Source organism: Lepidochelys olivacea (assembly GCF_965140295.1).
Source record: "Lepidochelys olivacea isolate rLepOli2 genome assembly, chromosome: 8".
In the NCBI taxonomy this organism is placed as follows: domain Eukaryota; kingdom Metazoa; phylum Chordata; order Testudines; family Cheloniidae; genus Lepidochelys; species Lepidochelys olivacea.
The window spans coordinates 20563765-20580723 of NC_140418.1; the positions used below are offsets into that span (position 1 = coordinate 20563765).

The 16959-nt window shown below is 44.2% G+C and overlaps 1 protein-coding gene across 1 annotated transcript; it reads right to left on the minus strand.

The window, feature by feature from the left end:
- Positions 1-638: 638 nt before the first annotated feature.
- Positions 639-15460, minus strand: ATP6V0E1 (ATPase H+ transporting V0 subunit e1). The gene is made up of 4 exons (XM_084636217.1): positions 15270-15460; positions 12490-12537; positions 5447-5578; positions 639-1161 (listed from the first exon to the last, which is right to left on the minus strand). Exons 1-3 carry the CDS (start codon positions 15371-15373, stop codon positions 5485-5487), a joined length of 246 nt encoding a protein of 81 aa, XP_084492343.1. The 5' UTR covers positions 15374-15460; the 3' UTR covers positions 639-1161; positions 5447-5484.
- Positions 15461-16959: the final 1499 nt, after the last annotated feature.

Consider the following 16959-nt stretch of genomic DNA (forward strand, 5'->3'; position numbering starts at 1 on the left):
TCCTGGATCAGGTTAGCCAAGTAACAGTATCTCCACTTATGCCTCACTGAAACTGGCCATCTTATCTCCAAGATCAAATTCCCGGCATCAGGTAATAGGGCTTTCTGTGAGGGATTCTCGGCTCTGGAACTCATTTATACTGAAGGGTCTTTCAGAGAATGTCTATTTCTAAGGCACATGCATATATCTATCTATATCTAGTGGTTTTTTTTTCCTGATTGCAGTGTTTAGCATTAGGTAGGGTTGGTTGCTGTAGCATAACTTAAGGCAGTTTATTATTCTAACAGTGATTTTCTTGATGGGGCTTTAGCCCAAAGCACCAAGCTCTATTTTGTCATAGGCCTTTACTATATATATCATGGAAAATATACATACTGAAGTTGAACAGCTTGAAACACTACAAGAAAGAATTGAGAGAGAAAGCAACCAAGTAATTTCCCTCAGTATAGACCACCAGCTGGAGAGTTGGAGTCAGCTGGATAAGAACGCTTACATTCAGATGGTGTAGTGAAATAACAGGCAATGTTAGATACAGGCATATTGAAAGCTCTGAAAGTTTCTAAAGTTGAACTCTTTGACTAACTAAGCAAAATTAACATTACAGAAATCTACCCAAAACCAAAATAACTATACAACCATTAGATGCTTCCCAAGAATGTTTCACATAAAGCAGCAGATTCATTTTAATCTTAAATTTCTGTGTACATGGGAATAAACTTTTTGAGAATACAATCCATTGTAAAAATAAATGCCAAACATGTGGCAGCATCTCCCAGCCACCAGTTTTATTGGACACTTTATTTTTTGCAGCCTAGTGTATGGAAGTTTCATAAAGCTCATGGAGAATGAGCAACACATAGGACAAGGAAGAGGGCTGCCCTCAAACTCACATATCCCAGAAAAAAAAATTAGAACTTAAATTTCAAGTGTAATCGAAACAAGAAGTTTATAACACAGAAAAGGAGGTATAAATCTTATGTATTAGGCACATCGTTAAACAGCATAAAAGGAAACCAGGAGAAAAATATAGGGCTTTGAACAAGCCATTTTAAGCACAATACAAACATTAAGGCATTAAGCAGGTTTGGTATCCAATCAGCTATGTCAAGGGCATCTTTGGATCAATGTAGCTTTTACATCTAGAGGAAATATGTTCTTTACCTGCAAAGCAAAAGGCAAGTCAGTCACTCTTTTTCATCGAGGCAATTTACTAGCTGAAGAGCTGCTCAGTGAATTAACCATGGCTGTTTGCTTTCTAGGAAGATGCTATGCTGTAAAGGAACAGTTGTGGCCAAATAACTACAGAGTATGGACAGAATTCATCTGCTTGGGTGTTTGAAAGTTCTTTCTGAAGAGATCTATCCCCAAATCAGCATAATCTGTGGTGTTAGTACATTTATCATGTTTAATTCGGTCATATTAGAAGCTACCACCTGGGAAGTTGTGCAGTTTTATAAGTGGGCCTGATGGGATTTCTGGCGGGTGCCCTGGAATTTAGTAGTGTGTGCACAGAATCTCCAAAGTAACGCCAGGGATGCACATCCAAGATCTCTTTCAGTTGCAATCTTGCTCCAGAACTTGCCAAGCAGAAGCCCACTGAAGGTTGTGTGGCTCCATCGGTACACTGATGGCAGAAGGGACAAGCAAGAGATTGGTACTCTTCAATAGCCTAATCAAGGTTGGAGCTCTTAGCTAGTCTGCTCCAGCCTGCAGCCCTGTCAACATGCTTGTGGTTGGCCAAGCATGTTAGAAAGTTTCTTACCTCTGGACAGTAAAAGATGCTTAGAAAACCATGTTGTAATCTTGATCAATACCCAGCATGGTTATTACATGTTTCTTCTGTTCACACAGGCCAGAACACACATGTGTAACTCAGACACACCATGCAAACTGAAGGTTAAAAACCCACACAAGTTGCTTTATAGCTACTTATCACAAGCAGTCAAGCAGAAAGGCACTCAGTCAGTAATTTGGATTCTCTGACAATCATTTGACTGGATTCCAACTCACTCTCCCACCTTTCCTTCAGATGAGGGACTTTCTGGTCATCCTATCACAGGGGTGAGCAATAATTTTCGCAGGGAGGCCACTCCACGAATTTTGGTAAGTCATCACAGGCTGCACATTTCTACTATATTAATGTGGGGTCTGGGAGGGAATTTGGGTGCAGGAGGGAGCTCTGGGCTGGAGCAGAGTGTTGGGGTGCAGGAGAGGGTGAGGAGTGTGGGCTCTGGGAGGGAGTATGGTGCAGGAGGGAGCTCCGGGCTGAGGCAGGGGATTGGGTGCAGGGTCTGGGAGGGAGTTTGGGTGCAGGAGGGGATTCTGACTTGGGGCAGGGGTGCGAGGTGTAGGCTCTGGTTGGAAGGCACTTACCACAGGCAACTCCCAGCTGGCGGCGCAGCAGGGCTCAAGCAGGCTGCCTGCATGCCATGGCCCCATGCCACTCCTGGAAGTGGCTGCGGCCGGCTGCTGCTGGCACATCTCTGGGCACCCCTTGAGGGGGAAGGGGGCAGCAGGTCTCTGTGCGCTGCCCACGCCTACAAGCACCACCCCTGTGGCTCCCATTGGCCGGTTTACGGCCAATGGGAGCTGTGAGGATGGTGCTGGGGGTGGAGGGCAGCACACAGAGCCGCCTCTCCCCTGTCAGGGGTGCGCAGTGACGTGCCAGCAGCAGCCGGCCGCTTCCGGGAGCGGTGTGGGGCCACGGCAGGCAGGCAACCTACCTGAGCACCCCACTGCGCCACAAGACTTTTAGTGGCCCGGACTTGGAGATCACAAGGGGGCAGAGGAGGCCAGACAGAAATGTTAGACGGGCCGGATCCAGCCCGCAGGCTGTATTTTGCCACCCCTGTTCTATCAGATATTAATCCCCCTTCTTTTCCTCAGTACCAATTTATTTATAATGCTTTGGGATGCTACTCCACTAAAAGGGAAACATCTTCCAATAGATATTTTCCGGATAGCCAAGTCTAGATTCCATCTCTCACTCCAGCTTGTTCCAGCTGCTAGTGGCAGCACAGACCATGGAGCAGACGGTTCATTATTAATTAAAAGCAAGTCCCACCCTCTAGTTCCAAGTGTCCACTCTGTGCAGGTGATTATATTCCAATTCCAATCCCCTGACCTTCTGGGAATATGCCAGCCTTTCTGCCTGTGGTCAAGGTCATTACTCAGCAGAAACAAGACCCAGCACAATCACACAAAACAAATCCAGCTTGGCCACTGTACACTGTTAGAGCTTTCTATCTGCAGCAGATCCCAGCCTACCTTTGGCTTCTACTGAAAAACTAGCAAACAGAGACTTACATACACCACAGTCTGATACTTGTCAGGCTCGGCCTGATTTGGAAACACTAGAGTTTTGCTTAAGGGTTGGTACTCAACAAGCTTTACAACCAACATCCAATTGAGTGGCAATGTCAGCTATCATCCATATACTGCTGTTCAACTCTTTCAAAAGAACAGAAAATTATAGTAGTGAGGGGGGATTAAAGCTGCAAGACAAAGGCAGTAGAACACAGTGCTTTGAATTATTAATTCAGTTTGATCAGCATAAAAAACAAAGTCATGGAATTGGTCCCCACTGTTCTTGTTTGCACAGCAAGTCACCATTTACATCTCCTGCTCCCAAATCCAGCCCTTCAAAGAGGATGCCTGGATTAATTGTGCCTCCAAAAACCATTCAGTCCTGGTGATGGTTTCTGATGTGTCCAGCAGAAGCTTCAAGAGGTATTCCCATAGCACTGCTCAGCTAGTGCCCACGAGGTTTATTTATCTTGTTGGCCAGCACTAAAAATACCACGTTGGTTTGCAAGTTTATGGGGTAGTGCTCCCACACTGTCATGAGCGACCTAGAATCATTCTGGTCATTTGCACCGACTTCCTAGAGAGGAGAGTTGTACTGCATCAAACAAACTGCTCATCTTTATTTTCAAGGACTTTCACCATCTATTCTCACTCTACCCATCATCTCTCATTTGCTGTTGATTCTTGCCTCTAATCGGCCTATGATACCAGCCTCTCTCACGCAACTGTTACATTTTCAAATAAGCACCTTTGTGCTTCCTCCCATGCTGCCCCACCTGCTTGGGGGGAAGCTCTCTATACACATCTGCAAAACTACCTCACTACTCTCCTTAAAACTCCCCTTTGCCACAATACAAAAAACCTGACAATGGTCAGGCTGCTGGCGTGCTGAGACCACTGCCTGTCATGCTGACAAATACTGTCTCATCTCATACTTAGGGTACATCTACACTAGAAATTTAAGTGGACTTATATTAGGTCGACCTGCATCACCGCATACGGTGGTGGCTGTATGTCCACACTACCCTCCTTGGGTCAGTGGTGCACGTCCTCACCAGGAAGGCTTGCAACGACCTAAGGGGGCAGTGTGGGGAGCAGAGAGCCCGGCGCCTCAGCTCTGCTGGCAGCTCCCTGTCAGGAGCCCAGTTGCTCCACAGGCTCCTGGCAGGCCACCCAGGGTGGAGGGCAAGGGGAGGGGCTGAACAGGAGAGAACTGCCCAGGGCTTCTCACCTCCCCCTTGCCCGCTGGAAGTGGGAGGAGGGACCCTGGGCTATAGCTGCCCTGCTTTGTCGTCAATTTCATGGCTCCTGCCGTAAAATTGACAAGACAATCAACAGCCGACTTAAGTAACGCAGCGTCTATCCAGACATTGCGTTGTCCTAACTATACTGACATAAGTCCTATGCCTCTCATGGAGGTAGAGTTATTATGTCAGTGTAGTATGGCTCTTGCATCAGTGGGAGCAAGGCTGTAGTGTAGACACTGACATAATTAGGCAGATGTAAGCTGCCTTATGTTGACCTAAATGGGTAGTGTACACCAGCCCTCAGATTGTAAGATTTTTGGGGCAGGAACCGTCTTTTTGTTCAGTGTTTGTATAGGGCCTAACACAATGGGGTCCTGGTCCATGACTGGGGCTCCTAGGCACAACAATAATACAAATGATAATAATGTTACTCTGGACAGTTAAGGTGGGAGGACTACCTGGTCTGCAGAAAGATAGCCAGGTCGCCTCAACCATAATAGTGTAAGCACTTGATGATTGTTAAATAAGAAAACCAACTTATGATAGGTGTTAAAGAAAAAAGATATCCCCCCCTTCCCATACCCATTTTCAGGGCTCTCATTTTGTTGCTAGAAGGAGGAACAGATGGTTCCCTCAACACCACCTGCTGTCACATGGTGTGGCACTCCCCTCCCCATCTTTTCAGAAATCAAGCATCCTAGTTCTAACATCTCAGTCTCCAAATGAGATTAAAGCACCCAGTCCCAAACTCAAATCCTTCATTGTTACAGACTGCGAAAAGATGCTTCCTCTTGTGAAACTGCCCACCCATTATCCATGCTATTGTGTAAGTTTTCACTGAGCATTTAGCAAACCCAAAGACATAACTGGAGAAGGTCTCCAACCATATTTACCTCGTCCACAAAAAAGGCAGCATAGAGGACAGACATCCTTAAGGCCATTGATGATGAAGATACCAGATTGTTTCATTGCTTAACTGTGGACCAAAGAGAGGGTTGAGCTGGGCCAGGATCGCAATCAGCCAACTGAAAGGGGGGGTAAGAAAAAAAAAAACACATAAGAGTATGGATGACTTGGCCAAAGCATAAAGGGTATCAGGAGAAGGTAAGACAACATCGCAAAAGGTCTAACACCAAGTCAAAATGCTGCTAAGGCTAAACTCCTAAAAGTCTGACACAGATGAAAGAGCTCTAGCACTGTATTACACCTCAGAAGACTAGCATGTTTGGACTGAGAACTATCTTGTTCAATTTAAAGTGACACTGTCAGTTGGATTTAATAGTATCTTTTTAATTAGTTGCTGCTTCTTCTTGAAAGGTGAAGCGCTCTGGGACACATTCCCATCCTCTGGGCCCATGTTCCAACAACACTGCCTCCAGAGCTACTCAAGGCCTCTCTGAATGGCAGTACAAGGCACGGAGAGTTACTAAAGCACATCACCTTCCAAATAAGGAGTATGCGTCTCATTTACTTTAACCATAACTGTGCCAAAACGTTTAGATATACAGAATATACATGAAATTTGAATTGAAGCAGAACCTCTTTTATACCAATAAACATTACAACGAAGATTAAATTGAGGGACGGAAGTACAATCTAGCAGTTAAAACGAAGGAACAGGAATTGGAAAATTCCTGACCTACTATGCAACATTGGCCAAATCACTTAATCTCTGTGTCTGAGACATCCCCCCCATAAAATCAGAGATACTAGGCTTGGCTTTACAAGGAACATTACGATCCAATAAAAGGTCTTAATGAAATGTATTGAACACTTTCAAACCACCAGCCCCCAATATAATTCTTGTAAGAATAAAAATAGAACAAATTTAGAACGGAAGTCAGAGAAATGGGTGTCTAGATCAAAGAGGTGCAAAGCTACTGAAACAATGTCAATGACAACAAAATCCAGATTAGCAGCAGCCTCTCCCTCAGAGCAGCTGACAGACTAACTCAGCAGAAACCACAGCCAGAATGCAGAACAAGAGGAATCTGGGATGTGGAAAATATCCAGGCAAGCTGAACAGAAATAAATATTTCAGTATTATAAGATGTACTTGCTTTGGCTTTTTCTGAATTTGTAATATTGACAAAGAAACCTTATTTTCATGGATTTAGATCTATGTAAAATACTAACGCTATAAACATGTTTAGTGAACATACTGACCTATCCATCTGCTCTTTGTAGACTCTTTGTGAGGAGGAGAAAAAGCAGAGCAGCTTTGACTGGGAGCTGCCACAAAATGCATCAAAGTGCTTAGGCAGTCATGGAAAATTCCACATAAACCTGGATGCTTTAACAAGCAAATGAAGTACAGGTCAGATCAGCTTCAAAATGGCTACAGAAGCCTTAGGCAAAAGATGCAGGGTTAGATAAAAGGAAGGTCAATCCTCTTGGCACTGACAAAATAAATATTTGTAAATTTTAGTGTTGCTTTTAGGGGGGTTTATTATTATTTTTAACACTAAGATTAAGTAGGACACTAGCTAAAGTCAAGCAAATGCTGTGCCCATAGTATGCTAACAACCCCTCACTCCTCACACATTCAATAGTATTCTGAGTGTAAATCAACAACTGAGGCCAGTCACTCATGCTGATATGCACAATGGATATTATGAAGTGGGTAAATGTCTACTCAGGACCAGTAGGAAAATAGCAATTCATTCTCCCTTGTAAACTGAAGAGCCAGAATACTTATTTTGTTATCCCTAGCTACTGCAGGGAAAGGGTCGCTCAGCATCACACACATTATGTTGAACTTAGCCTAATCCTTTTACTATATCAAGCAAATCCCTCAAGTGTTCATTGATTTGATAGAAATTCTCCCCTCCATCACCAGAACTCTATGTGTAGCCCACTTACAAGTTATTTTTCAGATACAAAAGGCAGATTAGAGGGGTACCAGAGTGCATTGTACTAACTGTCATTAACTTCCTGAACTAACACAGGCGGGGGGGGGAAGGACAGAAACAGTTGATTGCTGTAATAGGATAATTTGCCTCTTTACACTGTGCAGAGAAAGGAACCCCAGACACCAACATACATGCCCAGACCTCTCCCTATGTTCACTGAGATCAGACCCAGAACTGCTGTGAAATAAATGAGCTGGAAGTGCATTCTGAATATTGACATGTCCACAGCTGTACAATTAGGCTCTAGGCAAACACTGTACTGGTTTCAAAAGCTATTTGTTAGGACCATGCTGTTTACCGAACTTCTGAAGCGCAGTGCCATTACAGATTGTTCTTTAGCTTCATTACTTCCCTGCAGTGCTGGGGGTCTGATCACTGAGAACACAGTAGTAGAAGGTAGGGGAGCACAGGGTTCAGTGCTTTGAAAGACAGAACTGTGGAAAGCTTCTCCACACACATTTATCTTACACAGGGCTGCTTTACACAAAACTCTATCAGAGCATAATAAAGTAAACCTCTGTATCCAACATCTAATGTTTTAGTGCTGTTACATTCCACATGCTACCTCCTGCAACAGTCAGTGTTAATTATCATGCTAACTCAAAGAAATGATGGTCCATCATGATCAAGTATAACCATGTCATTTTATTACTGTATAGACTTCAGAGCAATTTTTATTCTAATTCCATTCTAATGGGCTGAGCACTACAATCTGTCTCTCTCTATAGCAGAGTAAGAGCTCAGGTTCTGGTTTCTATTTAGATTCCAGTTTGGGTAATTACAGTCAGCCCACCCAGAATTCTCCTGCAGATGCAACTGATGGAGTGTTCCAAACTCTCTATTTTGAACCACTGGGTACTACTGCTGTGTGCTCCTACACAGATAATATCTTCTACCTCAGAGGTGGCTTCGTTGATCTCAAAATAGATGTAGCGGAGCACCCTGGGTCTTTGATGGAAGGAATTACAGAAAGAAAAACTTCTTATCGAAAAGACAATAGGAAAAAAAGACCTGGAATGGACATTTCAGGCTTTGCTGGTACAGCTTTATGAGCTAAGACTATTACAAAAATGGAACAATTTTCTTCTGTTTAAAAAATAAATAAATAAATAAAGAAAGAAAGAAAGACAGACAGACTACCACTACATACTCTGCTTTGAGTCTCACCATGCTCCTGAGGTTTTGGTTACACTTCTTTTAGCAAGGTACAGCATACAGCACACGCACAAAAGGATATACAGTAAATTGTGTAAAGTTTCCCATAAAGCAACCAAATTTGTACAGCACAGTCAATAAGCTTAATTTGGATGACCCCTACCAACTCCACACGGAGGAAGCCAGTTTATTTTATCGAATGGGAATGACTGCTGTTTAATTGAGATTAAATTGGAATAAATTCAATTTAATGTGGATGTATTTGGCTAGTGCCAAGTAGTTAAGTGGCATTTAATAGTTACAAAACTGAACTTCATTAAGACTGGTGCTATCAAAAGTTAAAAGAAATTATAATAATTTTTATACTTGCATTTTATTTAGTCCAGAATTTCTGGATAAAAGTTTTGTAAAAACTGTATGACGGGGAACAGCCACTTCAGCAGAGTGACAGGTCCTTGCAGGAGAATCTTAAGTACAGGGGACTACACTTGTGACAGTGCAGTTAACATCAAATTTGACTCTGATACCAATATAATAAATACTTTCACACAAAGAACCTTTCATCTAAAATCCCAAAGCTCCAATAGGATTAACAAATGGAATGTAAGTGCAACATTTCCAGAAACTATTTAAAAAAAAAATCCATAAATATGCAACACAAGGCAATTCCACCCTGGAGCATCAGAAGAGACATCAGTTCTCCTCCACATTTGTAAAAATAGAATCCAAATTCCATGTGATTGACTGTGTATTCACTAAGCCACTTAGGCTTTGTCTACACTAGCACTTTTGTTGGCAAAACTTTTGCTAGTCACTCCACTGACCGAAATAAGTTTCACCAACAAAAGCGCAGGTGTGGATAGCGCTAGGTCAGCGGGAGACGCGATCTCACCAAGATGGCCACCGTTGCTCATTGGGGTTGTTTAATTATGCCAGTGGGAATGCTCTCGCCTGCTGGCATAGAGTGGCTACACAGGAGACCTTACAGTGGTGCAGCTGTGCTGCTGTAAGGTCCGTAGTGTACGCATAGCCTTAGACATCACGTATGAAGACTTTAGCTTCTTCCGCTTTTTCTTTTTTGCAGGGTGCAACTGAGAATGTCAGCGAATAAATCCTGGGAACATGTTTGACAATTTTAATAAATGCAAATAATCTATCCTTCATTCAATAACACACGAGAGCAGATTACAAGACGTTTTAATGAAGAGCAGTTTTATCACTGCCCTATTCCAGGTACAGCAATTGCTAACCTCTTTCAATACTTCCACAACCACCTTTTGTTTGAGGATTTCAAAGCATTCAATCAAGCCTCAGTCATTCTGTGAAGTAAATATCTCCATTTTACAGATAAGGAGTCTGAGGCACAGAAAAGTAAAGAATCTAGTTTCCAGGGATTCCGAGAACCCTTAAGTTTAATTAACTTCAAGGGGAACTGCCTCTACTCAGTACCTAAAAAAAAAAGCTAGCCTTAAGTGGCTTGTCCAAGACCACAAAGCAAATCAGTGACAGGGCCAAAGTCAGAAATCTGGAATCCCAATTCCTACTCTCCTCAAACTTTCTGTTTGATTTAAAATAAATAAATAAATAAAACTAGAGAGCAGAGACAAGCACAGTGCCTCAAAGCTAAATGGGCAGAATCACTGTGCCCGAAAGACCATCAAACACAGCAAAGAGTTACTAGTGTAAGTGAGGATTTTGCTTCTCAGTTTCACTTGTACAGTAGATAGCAGTCTTGCCAGGGCCTACCTGATTACTTCACAATGCACTGGATCTCTACGAACCTGAGAAGCAGACTCAGTGACACTCCAAAATTCAAATTATTGGGACCACAGCACTGCTACTAAATACAAATAAACAAGCCATTCACATTTCCCTAGAAAGAGGCAGTATGCTTCCTCTATTAGGAGCTCTGAATCTATCTAAAATCAAGATGCTACAGCCATATTATGCTCCTCTTCTTTCAAATCATAATTTACTTCATCTGCTCATAGTCTAAATGTAATTTTCATGGTGAAATAAAAGGAACACATTATGGATATTTAATCTGGCAAATATTCGTGTTTACACACAGAGTCTAAGGAAGTTGGATAAAGATGCCTCCAGTGACTTTCTATATAATCACCTTCATGAATTCACAGCAGTTAAGTGTATGAGTGTGTGATTTCATTAACATTTTGTGGAATACAATTCCCACATATGCCAGCTGAAAATTCATCAGTAGAGGCTTCTCATTACACTGCATCCAGTAGTTCTCTGACAGCCAAGTCTTGGTCCAATTTAAGTATTAAAATCTACTCTTAGGCATTTCTTAGAACACCCAGCTTCCCCTACCACAATTAGTACTTGCTTTCCACAAGTACAAGACAGCATGGTCCAGGTACTCATCCTTAAATAGGCAGATACCCACACAAGAAATAACTTAACATTTATATTAAGCTATCTATTTGATGGCATGCATCAAAAGCCCTAAGGGTATGTTCTGCTGTTCAGCCAGTAAGTCAAGTTAGGTTAGTATATATTTTGTGAGAGCATAACTATGTTACTAGGTGGTTATTCCTATATAAACTGCAAGTGCGACGGACAGGGCTCCCAGTGCTTATGTACAGACATCTTTTCATATTTAAATATAGATTTTTTTTTAAAATGGCTTTTTTAAAATAGGATATGTCCTGGTCTAGCATGTTTTTAAAAGTCAGTCAGGAGGCAGATTCCATAAGGCTTCACATGTGAAATACTTCAGGCCTGTTTAACCATAAACAGAAACTGGACCTTGCTTGTATAAAACCTGCATATCACAGCATTCAACCAAGCTAAACCCACACAAGCTCGTGTCCCAAGCCTGCTCAAGATGGAACAAGACAGACCTTACTTTAAACATGCCATGTACTACAAATAATGCAGACACTAAAAATATGGCTTTGTGCTGCCAATCCCTGCACTCAAAGTCCCAGAAATTGAGATATATCCCTCTAAGAGGTTATTTATATTAAGCTCATCACCATGGTATGTTATGAGTGATGGTTTGCAACTAGAGAATGTGTGAACACTCCCAATGTTCGGTCATTGAATTATGAACAAGTCACCTAGCAAGTTGTACCCACAACAGGTATGTCAGTTTACTGTCTGTACTTGTAGAAAAAAAAAAAAAAGTGCTGTGTAGAAATGGCCTGAAAGATATTTTGATCTCAATTACAAGGCCCTATCAAGAGGAAGAAATCATTTCACACAATTAAGGGTTTTCACTGCAGACTGTACCTATAACTCATCCATTTATTGACAAGAAAAGATGATATAGGAAGCAAAAAGGGTTGCAAAGTGTTCACAGGAGCGCAGAAGCTGCTCATTAGGTGGCTAAGAAAGAATTGTTATTAATACCATAAAATAAGGCATAATCAAGGAGCACAGTATTGATTTCAGTGGAAGTCAAGGGCTCTTGGCACCTCAAAGGATTTTGGCATAGTTGACCTGCCACTCTATCATAGTAGGTACACACAAACAGTTATTACAATTAATACAAATTATTCGAGAACTGAGAAACCCTCAAGAGGCTTGAGCTGAATAACTCAAGGTCTGTAGAGCAGAAAGCAATAGCCAAGATAAAATCAATATAAAAGTACTAAGACTTTGGGTATAAGTCAGAGAATAACACTCATCCAGACTCATTTAAATATATTATCCACTAACCGGAATTTTTTCAAGATTGCTGAAGATATTTAGGAGCATGAGTTCCACTGACTTTCAAAGGGAGTTGTGCTCCTAAATCCCATTGGTGCTCTGAAAATTTCCCCCTAAACATTTATTCACTGAAGAGGCCTTTTTCATTTTATAAGCTGTGCCATTATTAGGAGGGAAGCATTATTTATACTTACAAGAGGTAACAGCAAACAGCACAGGTCACCAGCATCGTGTTGATAACACTGCAGAAAGAAATAGGAAAAGACAACTGATTAAGAGTCATAGGCACAGAAAATAAACCTAAGAATGCATTTGGCTTTGATCACATGCAAGGTGACTCAAAATATGAATGTTCTCATGACAATCTAATTTCTTGTAATGTAACAGTATAATTAGAAGATAGATGTGCCTCTCTAACCTAGGACTCTGCACAGACTTAGTTTGCCATTTGCAAATAAAAGCATCTCTTTTTTTTGTAGTATAAATATTTAAATACAAAGCACAAGACCATACAGCCTTGTCTAAAAAGACTTCCAAAGAGAAGATCTCATGTAATAAACTTCCTTCTTTGTTACAATTGTTTCTATATAGTAAATCAGAACCAAATCCTAAAGCACCTTTTCTGTTAGATTTATATGTGAACACCCAAAGGCACAGTATATAGAATTCTTCATCTGGACACTCTGTTTGCAGAAAGTCTCACTGAAAACCACGAAATTAAGAGCCAATTATTTTGTTTAAAGTGAATCCTGTTGACTGTAACTATTGTAAAATTAAAGATCTTCAAAGGACAAACAAAATCTTGGAGATAATATGACAGTTGCCCAGAATGGGAAGATCCTTATTGGAGGGGACTGTCAGAACAGGTGTTACTAAAATGATAATAAAGCAACTGAAGCTGTAGCGGTAAAATCGTAGCTGAACAAACATTTCAAAATCCCATATAGATGGGAAAATTATGTTTTCCAAGAAGGAGTCATATGTTCTGACCATGTAGCTCAATGGAAGATGGGTATTCTGTGTCATGACTTTTTTTTTTTAAAATAAAAAAGAGGAATTCCTCTATATGTAGGTTTTTAGTTCTGTAAGAAGAGTTCAACCTAGATAATAAAAATCCTAATCAGCACTGGAAATAGGTAGATCAAGTAACTTGCTTTGGCTTTTCAAGCTATAAAATACATAGATCTGCTCATAAATAGTAACTTTAACATTAATGCTGGTGTTTCTAAAAAGTAAATTAAAGCACAATACAATTATAATGTATACAGTATCTTTCAAATACATTGTACAAGAAATTTTAGAGATGCAAAACAGTGAATGGTCTATATGGTATATATCATACATTATATATATATGGTATGGTATATATTATATACGAGAAGACAATGGTGGTGTTAATTGGGCAAATAAATTATTCAATTCTTGCAGCCACAGGATCATAGGATGGAGGTGTGGGGGGCAAAGTAGCAGCCCCTCCTCCTCCCTGTTGCTCCTGGATGCACTGCCTTGGTGTTGGTTGCTTGGGCTGCCAGCAAGGGTTGGACCCTGCCCCCCTCTGGAGACACCTGGGGCACACACTGGAGCAGCAGGCAGCAGGTGAGTTCCCCACCTTCCCAGGGGTGGTGGGGCTCAGCCTCTGGGCTTCAGCCTCAGGCTTCGGGCTCCATCCCTGGGCCCCATCCTCCAGCTGCAGGGCTTTGGGCTCTGGCTGCGGGGCTTCAGGCTTCAGCCCCCCACTGCCTCCCCCATCACCCCTCCCGCGACCCTCCATTTGGGGCTTCATTTGTCCCCAGGCTTGCCAGAGCTGAGTAAGTCTGCTGTGTAAAGTTAAACTTATATGTTTGTTAGTATCACTTTGCACAGCAGACTTACTAGCTAGCAATAAATAAATTGCAATGATTTGGACATGTATTTGTGCACATTTATAGGGTTTTCCCAAAGCTAATTAAGTATTTTAGAAAAGGTATGACAGCAGCTACCAGCAAGAGTTGGTGGCCGCACTCTGAGGCCGCCAAAAAATTTGTCCTGAGAAACCCTGATGATAGGTGCTTATGTGCCCCTTCATCCTAAGAGTGGACTTGCCCCTTCCCAAGTACATAAGAACAGAACAGCCACATCTTATGATTTGGTGGATAAATACAGGGAGAGCATTCCAGTCAGCAGGATGTACAGAGAAAAATGTTCCTGTGTCATTAAAAGAAGCTAAACAAATCTACACTGTAACAGCAGCTGCATATGGGGTCTCAGGCTCAGTCCCCGCAGATGGTCAGCGATCACAGGAAAGCAGCACATTAGTCCGCGCCCCCCATCACATGACTCTGCTCAGGAGGGGCAAGTCAGACACATTCAATCAGACACAAAAAATAAATAAAAAGGGAACTACGATGAGCAAGTGGCACAAGACCACTTCTGTCTGCGCCACTGAGATGCAGCAGGACCCCCACCCCTGGGACGGCTGCTGTATTATAGGAGGGTCGAGACACTCATTGCCAAGGGCCCTTCGCTGGTTTTACCGACTATGCCCTGCCCAGGTGCCCGAGAGAGAGAGGATCCCTACAGGCTTTACCGGGGTAACGGGACGGGAGACCCAGCCTGGGGAGAGCTGAAGGGGGAAGGCCCCGACGCCCGTTCTCCAACTGAAATCGAAGAGGACAAAGGCCCCAGGGGAAGAAAGAGCCAGACCCGCTCCCCGGGTGCGGGGGGCCACGGCGGCCACCACAGCAAGGCCAGACTCACAGCGCTGCCTCAGGAGCCTTCTTCCCCTCACAGCCCCCCCACCCCCCAAGGAGCGGCCCTGCCCTGCCCAGTCAGGGTAGGGGGGACACGGGGTCAGCTCCCCACGGGACCGGCTCCCTCGTTGGAGCTCTCCGCCGCCGGAGGGAGGGTAGCCGGGTGGGTGGCCGACACTCTCCAGCCCTGGACGGGGTCGGGGCCAGGGTCCGCTCCGCTTCTCTCCCGGCGGCCCATCACTCACCCACGGTTGGGCCCCTTGGGCACCAGCCAGGGCAGGATGCCGCCGACTATCCCCCAGAAAACGCTCATGACGATGATGGGCACAGTGAGGCCGCCGTACGCCATGGCTGGGGGCTTCGCTCTGGCACACTCGCGACAGCACCACTCCGCGCTCCCCCTCAGCTCGGAGTCGGCCCCCACCACAGCTGCTCGCGGAGCCCCGCCCCAGCCCCGCCGACCAACCAGCGCCCGGCACGTGACATTGGCTTGAGCCCGCCCTCGCCCGGAACCCGCGCTCGACCCGGCCCGAAGTAGGGCGAGGCACGCGCGTGCCCGGGACGGGGCTCGCGACGTCTGCGCGGCTGGCTTAGCCAGGCCGTTCGGCAGTTCGAGGCCCCGCCTTCCGGCCTGGCGGGCGTCCCTGCGCACTTTTGGCTTTGTGTTCTCCCCCCCTCCCCCAGCAGGACACCCCGGTTTCCCGGCACCGCCCTTGGGAATAGCTGGTGCCTACGGCACCGCAGCCACCACCTGCGGGATGGAGCTCAGGCCTCCTGCAGCACAGCGCCAGTCCAGTTTGGGGGTGGTGCAGGCGGCCGCTAGGCCTCGCCCGGCGACTTCCTGATACCTTTCAGCGAGAGGGGTAAGGCGGGCAGTCCCCCAGCACCGCTGGAGGACAGAGCAGGGCTGGCTCCAATCGCCAAGCCCGCAACCCCGCTGCTCATTCCTCACTGCACAGCTACAGGAGGCAGAGGGAGCAGATAGATTCCCACTGCCTGGCCGTGCGAAGCAGGCCCTATGGACTCTAGGCTTAAACAAGAAAGGGGACCCCACCGTGCCAGGAGCTGGAGGAGTAGAGGAGGGCAAGCTGTACCCTCGAGAATTGAGTTTAAAACAAGAAGCCCGAAGAAATGGAACAGCTAGCGAAACTCTTCTAAGGGTGCGCTCAGCTGCAGGAGCATCAAGTCCAATTGCTTTGTCCGTGTGAAGTGGTTTCAGCTTAGATTCTGCATTTCAAATCTTAGATTGTAAGGGCAAAGACTGTACTTCTGTACAGCACCTCCTGTAGCAAAGGCCTTATCTGACCCCATAACAAAACTGATGGGCCTTTGTTTATACAGCACACATAGGACTATATATACATTTGGAGAATGTGAAGATAATCCTATCACACTCATATCAGTGGAAAAGCGGCCCTTTGGTCTAAAGCAGTGATTAGAACAAGTAATACAGTTTCAAAACATGCTGTGAAGATCCAAGGATAGAGGTGGACTAGTTGTTTTGCTAAAATAGTGGAAATACTCTTCCCAGAAGTTATCCAACATGGCCGTGTCAATAGAGTTGATCCATTCCCACATGAACAGAAACTAAAGTAGATTAAGCACTGTGTTTGTACGTGTGGAAATAGGTCTACAAGGGTATGTCTGTACTGGCCATGCCAGCTGACTTGGGCTCAGGCTAAGGGGCTGTTTAATTGCCTTGTAGATGTTCCAGGTTGGGCTGGAGCCCAGGCTCTAGGACAGTGAGATGGGAGGTCCCAGAGCTCAGGCTCATCTATCTCTGCAGTAGACAGCCACATAAGCCCAGTCAACTTGCACAGGCCAGGCATATACTGCAATGTAGACATTCCTAAAGAGACTAGGATGAAGCCTCAATTTATGCAACAGTCTCCAAATTATTAAACACATTCCAAATTAATCTTTCCTCTGGATTCT